Raw genomic sequence first — 12,372 nt, forward strand, 5'->3', positions numbered from 1 at the left:
GCAGCCAGACACCGAAAGTGATGCCAGCAGCTTCCGTTTATTTAAATGGACACAGATAGTCTGTGGTGCGGTGTTAGAAGTCAGGATAGAGGGTGATGCCTAGTTGGGGCACAAGGAAGCTCTGAGGGGTGGGTAGTGCTCTGTTGCTTAGGCTGGGTGGTGCTGGCTAATGGGTGTGTCACTTGGTGAAAATTCATCAAACTGTACACTTAGAATTGCGGCACATTCTGGGTGTGTTATAACTCAATGAAAGTTTTCTTAGAATTACAGCTCACGTGTGAGAGCTTTTAGCCCCTCTGCAGATGCGCTCTGCATTACCACGTGAAACCCTCACCTCTTTTTCTTAGGAGGGAAGTTCTGTCACTCTGCTCATTTAATGGGTGAGGAAGCTGAGGCTCAGAGATGTGAAGCAGCTCGCCCAAGGTCACACAGCACATGCCAGCTTATATCTGCTACGCCAGGCTAATTTGTTGACAGTGTGGACAGCCACAGCCTGAGCAGCAGGGGTCTGTGCTCCAGGGCCGGGCTCCTCCCTCCACCATGGGAGAGAAGAAGTGAAGAATTCGAGCTAGGGTACGCAGCCTCTCGGGTGTTGGGTGTGTTTTGTAGAAGGCATCCCCAAACTGAGTGCAGTTTCCAAACTTCAGAAGACGTCAGGCGGGACAAGACTCACCGACCACGGTGAACCTGTCGCTGCCTGCGCTCATCCCTGGTGGTCGCCCAACATCTTGGGCGGGACCCCAGCTCCCTGCCCCGGGGGTGAGAGCAGCTGGTCTGGGTGGGTCTGCAGTGGAGTCTGTCCTGCAGCGTCTGCGACACGGGGCCAGAGTTAGGACGAGGGTGCCTTGTTTACGAGGAGCTGCCTGATCGCTTGCTGCCCCCATGAGCCTATTCTTTTCTTAAACGTTTTTATTAATATTTCAACCCTACAAGAAAATATAGACAAATATTCCCCCTCCATTCCAATAGTTAAATACCTTTACCTCTACACCCCGAGCTGAAGCCATTTTGTGTCTTGAGTAAACATAATGGACGGATGCAAACAGCCCTCGGGCCTGGGCTGGAGGAGAGCGCCTGCCCCGCCAGGCGTAGCCGGCCGGCTGCTCGGCTGCTCGGGGAGCTCACTCTGCTTCCCAAATAAGTGTTTTCCAAAGAGCCTCACCTGCTCTTATCTGGGGCATAATCTTCTCCACCAAGGCGGGGGTGGTGGGGGGGTGGTGTGAGAGACCCCCAGACCTTGACAGTGCTGGCGGGGGTGGGGGGCAAGGTGCATGAGAGGGCCCCCGAACTTTGACGGGGCGGGGGGGGGGGGCAGTGCGTGAGAGGCCCCCAGACCTTGACAGCGCTGGCGGGGGAGGGGGAGGTGGAGGTGGGGGTTAAAGAGGAGATTTAGCAAATATAGTGGGAGGAGATTTAACAGATCAATGCCCTTTGCAGGTTGATTGTTCTGATTTTCAGGGTTATTGAGCTCGAATGTACAAGCAACTGGAGAGAACAGCTTTGTTGTTGATTTTTGTTTAATGATGAAAGCCTAATGATGGGGTGTCCACTGCTTTGAAGGCCCTCCCCTCCCCCTTTATCTCAGCTTTCTCCATCAAGGTTAATCTAATCCTGCTAAATGAGAAACCAGCCAGTGTGCACCCGAAGCATGTGTGATCACATGCTGGGCTGTCTCAGCCTGGTGACCTCCGAGTTCTCGCAGTTAATGACCACAGGCGGCTCCTTTCATTCCGAGAGTGGAAACTGGCAGGTGAGGGTCGGCCGGGGGACCTTGCCGCAGGGCGCCCCTCGCCCTCGGCCTGTGGTCTGTTCTGTTTCACCTGGTCTTTCATGAGCATGTCTTCTGGCTGCTTTGCCGTCTGAACGAGCTAAGAGAGGGCGACCCACGTGCTGCCCCCTGACAAAGTGGAAGTGCGTGCACACTGGGCTGAGAGCCTGGGCTGGAAGCCCACTTCCTGGGTCCAGCCAGCCTGTGACCCGCGTTCTTAGCACCAGGCGGGCTGTCCTGTGTGGACACGCGGGCTCATCATTTTGCGGTTTGCTCAGTGTGGCCTGAGGGCCGAGCTTTGCCTCTTTTACCGACAAATGAAGACCTGGGATCAGACTGTTGCAGTAGCGGGAGGCATCCTGGATCATCACTTCCTTCGACAGGGGTAGAGGCCAAGGAGAGCATGATGTGCCTCCCAGATTGGCACCACTGTCAGGCCCCTAGCACAGCCCTGAGCCCCGGGACACGTGAGCCAAGGTGAGGGGGAAGAAGTTAGGAGCTCCAGGACAAGGCAGCTCGCTTTAACGCAAGGCGATGGTCTGACTCCTGTGTTCCTGTCCCGTCTTACCACCCCATTTCTGCTCCCCAGTCAGCCTAGCTCTTTTCTGGCTCAGATCTGTCACCCCTTAATGAAGTGGCTTTCTGGCTGCTGAGGATTGAGAGCTGCTGCCGGGGAATGTAAGTCACTAATAGAAGGGAAAACACTGTGAAATGCTCCGAGGTGCCAAGCTGGGCCCAGCCCAGTGTGGTTCTAAAAGGCTAATAAAAATCCACCAATTAATTGTGACAGCTCAATGGAAAATTATTCAATTGTGAACAGGAGCAAGCAACAGCTCGAAAGGAGGAGGGGAGATGTTGCCATAGTAACATCAATATAGGTTCTCATCTCAGCAGTCGAAGCCAGCCTGGGAGCCAGCAGCATCAGCCTGCCATATCTGACACAGGATGGGATGCAGGACACACCAAAGCAGTGTTTGAAAGAGATGCTCTGCCTCGCCCCAGGCCTGCAGCCACTCCAGGCTGAGCGCTGGCTTCCCCTGCGGTAGAGAAGTTGTTTTCACAGTGCTCCTTGCTCTGAGAAAATCAGGGAAGAGCAGTCCAGTGCAGGAGCGACTGCCCCTCATACTGTGTTTTCCTATACCTTTGACTAGGGGTGTTTCACCAACTGCCAATTAAGGGGATGCTGGGAGAGTGTGTGGGTCCTTGCAACACAATTTCCATCTCCCCAAAGTTGAGGCACTTGCAGCTCAGAAAACCAACTTCCCAGGGCACAGAGGACCCACAGGCAAGAGTCAGGCGGGCTGTCCATTACGGTGTTGCAGTGGTGACAACTTTTATTTCAAAAGGTACATACAACATACTCATATTTTGAACATTTGAAATGCAACCTTGCGATAGCAAAAACATACACCTCCCTGTTCCTCTCCCACGAGACTCGGCTTGGCAAAGCCTGCACCACGGAGAAGGACCATCACCAGAAGGACATGGGCAGCCGGTTCCACGTGGCATCGAGATGCCCCAGCAGGGCTTTCTTGCCAGAGGGATCTTGTGTTAATAGGATGCAGAACAAGATCTTTTTCGATTTTTAGCTTTCAGAGCCATACTCTGTGCCGAGTGGATGTACTCACAGTTGCGCTCTGGGTGTCAGCTGCAGACGTCCCTGCGGAGAATGTCACGACTTTGATTACCCACTGTAATCAGTCTGCCTGCCTGCCTTCAGCACAGAGCCCACACGCCAGCTCTGCCTATTCATATTCATGGCCACCGGGGCCAGGGGACTGCTCAGAACCAGCCCACCAGGGGAGGGCCTGAAGCGGACACTCTGTCCTCCGTGAGCTGCAGCAACGGCGGCCTGCTTCTTCACCGAGATAGGGCTTGCTTTTGTCACTTCATTTTTGACACCATCCAGGCTTTTGCTTCAGCAAAGTTGGAAATCAAAAGTCAGCACACACCTAACCAATGCTACTGCTGTGACTCGTCACCCTTGTACCCGCGTCTTCTCAGGGGCTAGATCCTTAAGACTTGAAGAGGAGACAGGAGGGGAAATGGGGAGGGTCCCGGAGAAGCCCTTTCTTTCCAGGCTGCCCCGGCCCCCTCACCGCCGGCCCCTGCCGAAGCGGAAGCTGAAGCCGCCTTTCTTCCTGCTGTAGCCATTGAGCTCCTCAGCCAGGGTCCCTAAGGGGCCACTCTCCTTCTCGCCATCAGCCAGGAGGAAGCCAGTGGCCTCACTGCCGTCGTCCTGCCTCCCGAACCGGAACCTGAAGCCAGCGCGCTCCCTGCCTGCCGCCTGCAGCTCCTTGGCCGTGACGAGCAGGGCGGGTGACTGTGGAGCTCTCGGCCACGGAGAGGAGCCCCACAGGGAGTGGACTCGGGGTCCTCCGGCCAGGCCGGCCCAGCTCATTTTGCGCCCGATGCCACCCCTGGCGTCCACAGGCCCTTCTCTGTCCAGTCGAGGAAAGCAGGTGCCCAGCGGCAGGAGGAGGAGGTAGGACAGGGAGTATGGGCCTATCATCTGGTCCAGAGGAAAGAGGGAGAAGTTAGAGCTGACACGTGGGCCATGCATAGCACTTGTCGACAGTGCTTCCCGGGGCCCGGGCAGCCGTCATAGGTTGAGGCTGTGGCCCAGCCGAGCCCAGCTTGCGAGCGGCGTGAGGAAGTGTCAGTATGTTGGGGGACCAGGCCTTTGTGTTCTGAGCAGGCTCAGGAGCGGATTGCACCAATTAGCCTGGTTCTTGCTCTCCAGCAATCCCCTGGATTTGACCGCCTCGGCAGCTTAACGCTCTAACACACCGTGCTGGGATGGCTTACAGCAGTGCCCCGGCAGCCCCAGGAGAGCAGAGCAAATTTGGGCTCATTCTTCTGGTGTTATAATTATTGACTCTGGAGCCGCATCATCTCAGAGCCGTCGGGGAGAAACTTAGTAGCCTCAATCCCACTGAGTTTTCAACTTGATAATAAGCGGGTCTGGCTAAGCCATTTATCGGGGACACCGCTAATGTGTCTAACGTGGAAGCGAGTTGCTCCTGAAAGCAAGAAACGGATTTGATGTTCCTGCCCTAACTCAGACGCCCACCTGGAGAGGAGCATGTGAACGTGGCCAGGGTGTCAGTGGTCCCTATTGAGCACCGTCTGTGTGCACGGCTCCACTTCATTTTCACAATAAACCTAATTTTTAGGAGTTGTTATTCCCATTTTTTCAGGCAAGAAAACTGCCAGAAGCCTAAGAGCCTGTGCCCAGGCCACACAGCTAGAAAGTGGAGGCCTCAGGATTCATGATTCAATGGCCAGAAGGCTGCTTGGCATGCTGGGCCTGTGGGCACTGCTTCCTGCCCCTGTCTGATGCCATCCTTACGAGCCCACAGCAGGAGGGTACTGTCTTGGCCCCCTACAGAGGAGGCAGCAGGCCCAGACAGGCGACTGGCCCAACACCTCACCGCTTTCTGAGCAGCCCAGGTCTGCTTGGGCCCGACTCAGGAACTGCTGCTCCATCCCACAGATCGTGGCCCACAGGGGGCTGAACTAGAAGGAGAGCCTCCCCAAATGTCCCTGCCTCGGCCATCACTGCTCCTTCCCTCACCAAGGAGGCCTTTTTGGTGATGGCTGAGCGGGAGCCGGCTGGGCCTCTGAGGAGCCTCTGAGGGCCTCTGAGGCTGGAATGAAGAGAGCCGGTCCTGGAGAAGAGAGCGCAGGACTCCCCAGAGCTCTGTCCAGAAACGGCTCCCTTGAAGACATTTCAAAGTGAACTCAGCCAGAAAGCTTTAAAAAACGATAAAAGCAGCCCTCCTCTACGCAAATCTAGCCCTTCTAAGCTTCCCGCATCTCCTGGGGCCAGAGCGACCTCTTGCCTGCTGGGGGGCAGCCTCTCCATCAGGGCCTGGGCAGAGGGGGGCCATCTCCCCATAGAAAGCACAGCCGACAGCTGTTTGGACCCCAGCGGATTCCACCTGGTGGATGAATCCACTGGGGACTGGCCTCTGGGTCTCAAGAAAGGGGGCATCTCGATACACAGAACAAAGTGGCCTGTCCCCTTTCAGGGAGACATGGATCTCTTTGAGAGCCTAGTGGAAGCTTGGGACACTTGCCACCAAAAATTGGGCCCCAGGACAAGTCAGAGCTTCAGGTCCCAATGTCGGAGACATGGTGGGAAAAGCCCTGGATGGAAGGCCGGAGGCTGAGTTCTGGGGGCTGCTGTGGCCAGTCTCTGCACCGCTCTGGGCCACAGCCTGAGTGCTGGGCTCCACTCTCCAGGCCTTCCCAGTCCCGTGGCTCCCTGTGGTTCGGGCTGCCCGTGCCCAGCTCCTCACCTGGAGCGGGAGCGCCCGAGTGGGGTTCCTGTGGGGATGGAGCGGCTGTACTCACCATGCTGAGGGCCTGCTCCCAAGGAGGGCTGCTGGACACCAGGGCCGACTGGACAGGGCTCCTCTGGGTTCTTGTCCAGGAACTGTGCCTCCCGGGTTCTCCCTGCTTTATATAGGCCCCTGGGGAGGACTTGCCGCTGTGTGGGGACTTGATTGCTGTGCATTCCTGACCCTGGGATCCCATTGGGGACGCTGGTGGTGAAGGAGGGGACAGTGCTGACTACATTGATAAAAGACCCAACACAAACAGGATGTGGTCTGATGAGGGGCAGACAGGCGCCCTTTTCCTAGAGACCTGCCTCATTCACAGGAGAATGGGCAGCATCATTAACTGGTCCAGCATAGACCCTCGAGTCCCTCGGAGGAGGCATCGATCGATGCTCACCCTTAAGACCTAATGGTCCTGCCTTTGTCGGGTTTGCCTGGCTCTCCAGAGAGGCTGTTGGGTGAGTGGTTGTCCACGCCTCACACAGCGGCTGCCCAGCCGGCACCACTGCCCTGGGCCCGGGAAGTCAGACGCCCATGAAGCCAGCGACAGCCTTCCGCTCTAGGAGGGTGAGAGGCTGCGTTAGTGCCACAGTTCACTGGCTCTGGAGCGTTTCGAGGGGCGTCCGCGCCCAGAGGCTGAGCCAGGCAGGGGACCTCTGCTTCCCATGAGGGCGTGGAAGGGGCACGGGGCCCGACCTGGGCAAGCCCCACTCTCCAGCCCTCAGGGCCCCCAACCAGCTGGTTTGTTCCTCAGAAGGGAAGCTCGGTCTTCCTGCCATCACAACCCAGTGCATGGCTCGGTGTCTGACGTCCATTTGGGAAAAGACGGACAGAGGAGGGAATGTTTCAGAACTGGGCTGGCTGTGGTGGTAAGTCATGGAGATGAGCTGTTAGCCCAGTGTGGGGCTTGGCAAGGGCTGGGGGGAAGGTTGTCATGGTCATTGCTCCAGCTCTTCCCATGGCGCTCAGTGTGGAGGACAGTAGCGCTCGTCACTCCTCAGCCACTCACTCCCAGGTGGTTTCTCCTCAGGTGAGCTCCCAGGCCAGAGAGGGGAACGTCCCGTGCTGTCACCCACACCACATCCTTGTGGTGGAGTGTGAGGTTGGAGGGGCTGCGTTGTGGGCTCACACGTTCCTGTGAGATCCACTCTGATCTAGGCGGGGCCACTTGTTCACACCTCAGGGTGCTGATGCATCCCTCTGCTTGTCCTGTGTGTGATCACAGAGCGCTCCTGGGTCTGTTCTGGGCACGGGGGTCTGTGCAGCTGAGCCAGGGTACAGCTGGGCAGAGCGCTCTGCAATGTTCTCCAGGCACCGGCCAAGGGGGACAGTGGGCCCAGCACCGGGGCAGACGTTTGCCTGCAGGTGGTGCCAGGAGCTCCCCTCCCTGCCTCCTGTCCCGCCGCTGTGCCAGTGACTCCGCACCGTGTCCGAGCGCCCATGGGGAGACCCGCAGGAGGAGCCGAGATGGCCCAGCCGAGCCCCCAGCCTCTGGTCTGGCCTGACCCAGGTTTCCCTCCACTGAGAGTGAGCGGGCAGCGAGGGGAGCAGGTGCTCGGTGAGGCTGCGGCCGCCCTGCAGTTATCTGCCTGTCACCTTTGCCTGTGGGGTGCTCAGGGCTGGAAAACCACCCCACGGGGCCACCACCCACATGGCAATACAGACGGCCTTGTGGACATGTCCCCGGCCCCAGCCACCTGACAAAGGGGCTGGACTCTTTACCCTCGTGCTGGAGTCGGGGGACTGAGAATCCGAGGGTCCGAGTCAGGCAGTCAGGAGCAGCCCCTGCCCCTTCCTGCTCTCCAGCCTCGGCCGCAGCAGGAAGCACTGGTTACCCTCGGCCTTGTCTGAAGACAACAGGGCCAAGAAAAGGCAGGCGGTTGGGGCTGGCCCAGTGGCGTAGTGGTTAAGTTTGCACACTCCCCTCCAGCCGCCCAGGGTTCGCAGGTTCAGATCCTGGGCACAGACCACACCGCTCATCAAGCCATGCTGTGGTAGCTTCCCACATAGAAAATGGAGGAAGATGGCCATAGATGTTAGCTCAGGGCCAATCCTCCTCACCAAAAACAAACAAATGAAAACCAAACTAAACAAAAAATTACTTAGGAGAGAAACCCTTTATCTGTAAGGAGTGTGGAAAAGCCTTTGGTCAGAGTGCAGAGAACCCACACCAGAGAAACCTTCAAGAAAAAAGAACAGCAGTGGGTTGACTGTGGGCCCCTCTGAGGGGTGACTGGGCTCTTGGTGAGGGCGAGGGCTCAGTGGGCTGGTGTGGGCAGAGGCTGTGCCCAGAGGGTGTGCCCATGTGCCGACTGGAGCAGGTGCTGAGAGTGCTGGCGTGTGTCCATCTCTCCGGGGGCTGTGAGCTTTCTGAGGCCAGAGTCACCCCTGCGGGAGCCCAGGCACACAACAGAGGGCCTGGGGCAGTACCCCTCCTGCCCTGGGCCTGGGCAGTCAGATGCCTGTGAAGCTGGCGACCGCCTTCCACTCCAGGAGGGTGAGAGGCTGCGTTAGTCCCGCAGTTCACTGGCTCTGGAGCCTTTCGAGGGGCGTCTGTCACTGAGGCCAAGGCTGCCTCTTAGGGGCCAGTGTCGGATCTGGTACCAAACTTCCCAACTCTGGGGGCTTGCCAGGTGCCGCCCGGAACACCTGGCCCAAAAGATTGTTTTCAAGTGCATTCCAGGGAATGAGACCCCACTCTTGAGCCGTTGGGGGTGACAACTGTGACACTGTTTCTGCCACCACCGAGACTCGGGGCAGGAGCATTGGGGCAGCCCAGGCTGGTCCTGCAGAGAGCAGCAGGGGCCATTCAGGGTTGGTGTCTGGCAACAAAGCCTTCCACAGCTTCAGGGTGAATGTGGGGGACGGCTGCAGCTTTGGGGGGACCCAAGGGGCCCGCCTTCTTACCCTGGGAGTGAGGGTCCCTGGGAAGCCGTCCTGGAGGAGCATCAGGGCCCCATGGCAGGTGTCCAAGTGGACCAGCAGCCTGGGCTCCTTGAGACACGCCTGTCCTTGCTTCTCTAAGCCTGCGCTGGGACTTGTCAGGGGCAGGACCTGGTGGGGTGACACAGCCTGGCTGTGTTAAGTGCAGGCCCCTGACTCAGACCCCCTCCCACGACACTTTAGCCACCCATGAGCCCCTAGAACTGGGTCCCACACCTGCTCAGCCACGCATCAGCTGTGGCCACGGACAAGTCATGTCACTTTCTGAGCCTGTTTCTCCCTGACTGGGGACAACAGCAGTGCCGGCATCACAGGGGTTGTGAGCTACTGGAGAAGGCGGTGGGGGGTGGGGGGGTTGCAGTACCTACTCAATGCTTGTTGGCTGCTGCTGGTGTTCAGGAGAGCCCAGACGACACCCTCTTTGTAAGCAGGGCCTCCCGGGGCTGCCTTCTCTCTCAGAGCTCCCCACAGCGCTGGTAGTGCCCTCCTGCTGGGGGAACCTCTCCCCGTGCTGCCTCCTGCGCTGTTTGTAGGTAAGATGCAGGTCCCCATCGTCAGCTCTAAGAACCTCCGTGTGACTGAGTTCCCTGAATCTTTCCGATTGGCCCCGTGAGCCGAACCAGAGCAGGTGCCTGCTGAGGAACTGCCATGGGGGAGGTGTGGTGGCTGCAGGTGAGGGGCCAAGTTGGGCAGTGACCCCACTTAGGGCGGGTGTGGCCTGTGGGGAAGCAGTGCCCATCATCACCTCATTCCCATGACCTGGCCCAGGGTCCCATCCCCAGTGTCCCTCTGGGCCCGATGAGAGGGAGCGGGGGGTCGGGGGGGGACAGGGCTGCAGGCCTGATGGCCAAGAACACTTTGCGGAGGGGACCCGTGTTCCCGCCGCCCAGACAGGCCTCTGCTGTGCCGGGTGGCTGGCCAGCGGCCTCTCCCCGCAGGTTGGCCGAGGCTGGGATGCTCAGTACACCCACTCCCCCTGCCTGCATGGGGCCTCCGCCACGGCACGCGGTAAATACTGGATCTCATTAAATACACTCGGGATTGTTTTGTCCTTAAGCTTCAAATTCGTGTTATGAATAAATAGTCATGAGGGACTGTTGTTCCTAAAAATGAGTCTCAACTCCTCAGGACTCCAGCCGCAGCCCCAAGAGAGACCCACAGGGGCAGTTTGTCACCCTGGGGACCCTGGTGGGATGCACAGACAGAGTGGGCCAGGTTCATCCCCTGAAGCCCGGCCCGCAGAGGACACACCGCACTGGGTGCAGCTCACAGGGAGGCGGGATCGCTGCCCTGGGCCCCGGGCTGCTGCCAGGTGTGCAGCTGGCTCTGCTCCTGGGGCTCCGAGCTGCTGGGAAACCCTGTCTCCTGGGTAGAAATAAAAACGGGAGAGGACTGGACAAGTGGTATGGAGGCAGTCCTGGAGGCTGGGGTGCCTGCCCCACCCCGTGCTCTGATGTGGGGCCCCAGGCAGGATTAGAGGCGGAGCCGGGCCAGGTCACCATGAGACTTTATTGGGGACAGGAACACACGGGACACCAGGTGCACGCAGCTCAGCCTAGCACTGTCCAACACCATGCTCTGTCTGTCAGAGACATGCTGGCCCTGGGGTCCCCTCCCCACCCTGGCGCCCCCACACAGCTGCCAGCCTTGTGGACAGTCAGGCATGCCTCTTGGCACGGTGGGAGGCTAATGTGGCCGACCCCAGGTCAGAGCCCCGTCCCCACTCCCTGTCACGCCCGCAGTCCCACCGAAGTCCAGCCTTAGCCCTCCGGGTGTGCAGAGTCCTGCCTGCTGCTTGGCCCACTCTGTTTGGGGACAGACCTCTCCCTGCAAGCACATGAAGAAGTGGAGGCCCCGGCCACTTGGACGAAGGCCTAGTATCCTTTGTTCTGGGCTCAGCACATCCCCGAACGTGTCCTCCTGCCAGCATGTTGCTCTTCAAACTCCACAGGACCGTGGGCCTTGCTGATGTCTCCCTGTCCCCCATGTCAGCACACAGGGCATCCCCCCCTCCTCCCGCTCCTCCTGGTGTAGCGGATGCAGCTGGCAGTTGCTGTTGACACGCCTCACTAAGCCTGTGAGTCCTGGGTGACAGGGCTCAGCCTCCGGGCTCCGGCCGCAGCCAGGCCAGCCAGAGGCCTGCGTGGATATGGGTGGGGGTGACCAGCAAGAGGTGGGTACTGGGGCCCTCGCTTCTGCCCCAAGACAGCCATTATACAACCTATTTACAGGGCTGCAGGGGGCCTGCAACTTGAGAACCGCTCCCGGCTCAGTCCTCATTTCCCGGCTGACGGTGCAGAAGCCATCCCGGTGGAAACACAAGGTCCGTCCATCCTCCGGACTTGGGGAGCTCAGGTGGCCAGCCGACTGGCCTCTGGTTCAACTCTTAGAGATGTACCCAGTCTGGAGGACAAGGAATGAGGCCACTGGCTGGCTCCACAGAACCTACCTGCGCTTGTGGAAAGGAACTTCCAGAAGCTTGTGGGACAACACATGCACCACCTCAAGACCCCGGTGTAGGGACCCCTCCCTGCTTGGCTCGCTCCTCATCAAAGGAAGAAGGACAGGGGCAGGTGCCTTGGCATAGGGGGGCCACAGGCACCCCACCATCAAACCATCAACTCGGGCCCCATGGGTCAGGGTTCAGGTATAGTGACCACAGGACCTGGGTGACCCTTTGCACATGTCTGTCATCCCCCAGGTCTCAGTGGAGCTGCCCCTGCCCCTGGCTCTCCCAGCATCCCCTTGTTCCTGTGGCCATGCCCATCTCCCGTGACGGCTATTCATGCTGACATCACACTGTGGGCTCCTTGAGACTAGAGCCTCCTGGCCCCGAGCGGTGTGCAGGGCCTGTCTGTGCCCAGCACCACCTTTGCAGGGGTGCCCCTTAGGACAGGGGGTGTGCTGGCCTTGGCTGTCCCCTCCCTGACGGGCTTTGTGCCCACCAGCCAGTGTTTGGTCCTGCCATGTCCCCTAGTGGTGCCAGGCCTGGGCTAGGCATGGGGCCGGTGCTCCCAGACAGGAAGGAGTGGGTGTCTCCAGGTCGTCCTGATGCTGAGACCTGGACCACAGGCTCCTGAAGGCCGCCCTTGCCTGTCCGCCCGCCAGGTCCAGCTTCGGCATGTCTGTTCCATGGCCAAGCCCTGGCACGAGCGCCCCTGAGCCTCCTGACGCACACGCACATCTGCAAATCCCTTAACATCACACTCACCAGGAACTGTTTGATGACAGATCAGAAAGCGCCTGGCACCTTCTAAACAGTGGCTGGCTCTGCAAGGCTCGGCAGAAGCCGGCTCCAGCCTGGGGCTGGGGGGC

General features: G+C 59.0%; 1 protein-coding gene across 1 annotated transcript; it reads right to left on the reverse strand.

Annotated features, from left to right (window-relative positions):
• Positions 1–3,863: 3,863 nt before the first annotated feature.
• Positions 3,864–4,280, reverse strand: QRFP (pyroglutamylated RFamide peptide). Its single transcript, XM_046680355.1, has one exon. The coding sequence runs from the start codon at positions 4,278–4,280 to the stop codon at positions 3,864–3,866; it is 417 nt and encodes a 138-aa protein (XP_046536311.1).
• Between the last annotated feature and the right edge of the window lie 8,092 nt (positions 4,281–12,372).

The sequence above is a fragment of the Equus quagga genome, chromosome 1 (assembly GCF_021613505.1).
Source record: "Equus quagga isolate Etosha38 chromosome 1, UCLA_HA_Equagga_1.0, whole genome shotgun sequence".
NCBI lineage: Eukaryota > Metazoa > Chordata > Mammalia > Perissodactyla > Equidae > Equus > Equus quagga.

Excerpts from the sequence above, each read along its gene's own strand:
- QRFP (XM_046680355.1), bottom strand. The coding sequence starts at position 4,280 with ATGATAGGCCCATACTCCCTGTCCTACCTCCTCCTCCTGCCGCTGGGC.